This window comes from Morone saxatilis, unplaced genomic scaffold, assembly GCF_004916995.1.
Source record: "Morone saxatilis isolate NCDOM2014 unplaced genomic scaffold, NCSU_SB_2.0 Contig17, whole genome shotgun sequence".
NCBI lineage: Eukaryota > Metazoa > Chordata > Actinopteri > Moronidae > Morone > Morone saxatilis.
Genome location: NW_023339729.1, coordinates 232,548 through 235,599, shown reverse-complemented (window position 1 = coordinate 235,599; position 3,052 = coordinate 232,548). Strand labels below are relative to the sequence as shown.

Below are 3,052 nucleotides of genomic sequence, written 5' to 3'. Positions count from 1 at the left end.
AAACAAAACTGGATTTTAATCATCCTAATTCTGAATTTTGGGGAGAAAGGTCACAGTTACCGGTTTTGCGGTATGTACATACATATATATGTATGTATGTAGTGTTGAAGGAAGTGATGAAGTTTCTATTTATGTATTTATTTGCAGCAGTCACTTTCTTTTACTTTCTGTGTTTGTTTTCGTTGCGCTGGTGCAGCGAGCCAGTCTCCCCATATGGATAAAGTTGTACTGTACTGTGGGACAGGTCCGCTCCTGAACACCGGGGGCGCTGTTGCGCTGTATTCATCGTTCCTCCTGGAAAAATACTGTCAATATTATCGCTTCCGTGTAGCCATCATATCAACAAAGACTCCACAGCTCCACACAGCTAGCTAGTTATGCATTTCAGATAGCAGTGCGACGTTTTTTTTTTTAGAACTGTCGGTGTTGTTTTTTAGGACTGAATACGTTTCTTCCGTCCAAAGCCGAGTGTCGACAATGACAACGTCGATAGCCATGGACTTCCATTCTCAAATTGCCTCCATCATGGAGGTGCTAGCTAACGCTGCCGTCGCAGAGATTTGTAAAGTTGTGGACGACGGCTACTCGGTGGTTCATCTGGAAATGTCCCGGAGCCAGAAGGAGAACGAGTTCCTGCGGAGGAAGATCAAACTGCTGGAGCTGCAGGTCGTCAGGTACCGAGCGGAGAGAGTGAAGGGAGCGGAGGGTTCCATCAGCAGCCGCTTCCCCGGGGTCCGCCTCCTCAACCGACAGAGCAGGGACTCGCTGGCCGGTATGTGGCCCCGGTGCTCAGCACGAACTCCGCTCAGAAATGTGTTCAAAATGTGGTAATAGGTGTGTCAGCGCTGTCTGGTGTCAGCATGATGGATAAAGCTGACAGTGTCTTATTTCAACTTTTAAAATGAACAGATTTTCTCACCTCCAGTGGTAGGTTGTGAGATGTCTGCCTCCACCCAGTGCAGTGCAGGTGAATGCTATTTCTTTTATGCTACTCTCCTCATTAACAGTCTCAGGCACCATGGCTGATTTCAGGCATAGAGTAGTTAAATGCATACTATACTTCATTCAAAACATTGTACTTTTCACCCTGTGTGAACAGTCCCTATGAATATCGTATCGTACTGTATCATGGACAGTAGGGCTGCAAATTGTAAGCTCTTTCCTTAATCGATCATTGGTAATGTTAATGATAAATTAATCAGTGTAATTTAAAAAAATAAAATGTAGCTTATTTTAAACACCAAATGTGTATTTTTGTCATCAACCAAAGCTTTATTTCAACAGCAATATATCACATCATTTGCATAATGTATGAAGTTGGAAAGGCATAGACATATTAAAGCTGCAGTAGGTAACATTTATTTAAAAAAAAAAAGCCTTATTTGCTGAAACTTTCACTATATCCTGACAGTAGTACGTGAGACAGATAATCTGTGAAAAAAAATCAGGTTACTCTGACTTCTCCTAGTGCTCCTAATGGCATTTTCAGAGCCGAGAAAGATAATTAATTGCTGAGGTTATTGGTATTTTAAGAGCTGGGAATCAGATTCCACAATCAACTAGTGTCTTTCTCAGCTCTGATTGGTTGTTGTCATTCGGGCATGGTGGGTTCTTGCAAATGCCATTAGAAGCACTAAGAAGCTCAAAAACATTGCTCGGAAAATCAATTCTGAGGCGGATCTGTAAATAGTTTTCTAATAAATATAGCTGATCAACTCCTATCAATATCAGGCCTAAATTGACAACTTATTTTTGCTTATTCCTTCCGGTTTATGGATACAGATCATTTTGTACTCGCTCATACCTAATAATGACATCAAATGTGGAATACTACAAGGATAGGTTCTGGATCCTGTTTGGTTTTCTTATGTGTAAATGCTTATGTCATCATAACATCTCTTTACACATCTCTGACAAAGCTGAGGTTGGAATAATAAGCCATGAACACCTCTTTAAACAAGTACAGCCACTCTCTGGCTCCTTCAACAAGTTTGCCCCTTAAAGTGTTGGTGTTAACATGCCTTTAAGTTTCTGTCAACTCTTAAATATCGGTTTCACCAGGACAGGGAGAATGTGAGGAAGATGTGTGTCTAAGCCTAACCTTAACCCATTACAATGATTGTAATACCCTGTTAACCTGCCATAACACAAGAGTTAGACCACGTGTTAAATTGCGCAAAATCAGCTTTGCTGCCATGATGGCTTAAGGCTTCAGTAGGTCATTTTTAACTTTTTCACATTTGCTGAACAGTAGTATGAGACAGATAATCTGTGAAACAATTAACCTAAAGCGTCTTTCTATCTTTCTCACCTCTCATTGGTTGTTTTCGATCAGGCCTGGTGGATTCTTGCAAATAACATTAGGAGCACTAGGGGGAGTCAGAGGAACCTGATTTTTTTCACAAGATTATCTGTCTCATGTACTACTGTCAGGATATAATGAAAGTTTCAGCAAATATGACAGAAAGTTATTTTTATAAAAGAGTCCTACTGCAGCTTTAACACTATGCATTGATATATTGAAGTCAGTTGTGGCTAATTATTCTCCTTCTAATGCTCCACCAGGCCCCTCTCTGCAAGGCAGGACCAGGTTTCTGAACCGAGGTCCAGGGACTCAGCAGTCCATGCAGAAGACCCAGCCTATCAACCTGGACCAGGATCCTGATCAGGAGGTCGTCACCACCACCAAAACTGAGGTAGCTATCCAACAGTGCACCAACCCCGGAAAACCATCTTCATATAGGACCCTTCCAAAATGTCTGACATAGCAGCAGATAGTAGAAACACAACGACTGCCAGCAGTAGGCTCATACACAAGTTTAGCCACAGCTGAACCATTTCCAAATTAGACACTTAGTCCCAGTACTGCTGTTCATGTCAGCAGAGCTGACCCTCTTCTCAGTGTTGCAATCCAGAAGGTTTTTAGGGGACTCTTAGAGACAGAATTCACGCTTTTTGAAGGTAGAATTTAGTTCTACACTAACTAAAACTAATTTAGTTAGTTTAGAATTTAGTAGTAGTTTAGTTTAGTTTAGTACACATATGCCGGTCT

At 41.4% G+C, this 3,052-nt stretch overlaps 1 protein-coding gene across 1 annotated transcript in view; it reads left to right on the top strand.

Annotated features, from left to right (window-relative positions):
* Nucleotides 1-69: 69 nt before the first annotated feature.
* The window catches only part of LOC118326476, a gene marked incomplete in the record, with an annotated part of 21,630 nt that continues 18,647 nt past the window's right edge, over nucleotides 70-3,052 (top strand). The window contains 2 exon segments of the mRNA XM_035659476.1: nucleotides 70-772; nucleotides 2,566-2,696. Of these exon segments, the coding sequence (XP_035515369.1) occupies nucleotides 478-772; nucleotides 2,566-2,696 (426 nt within the window).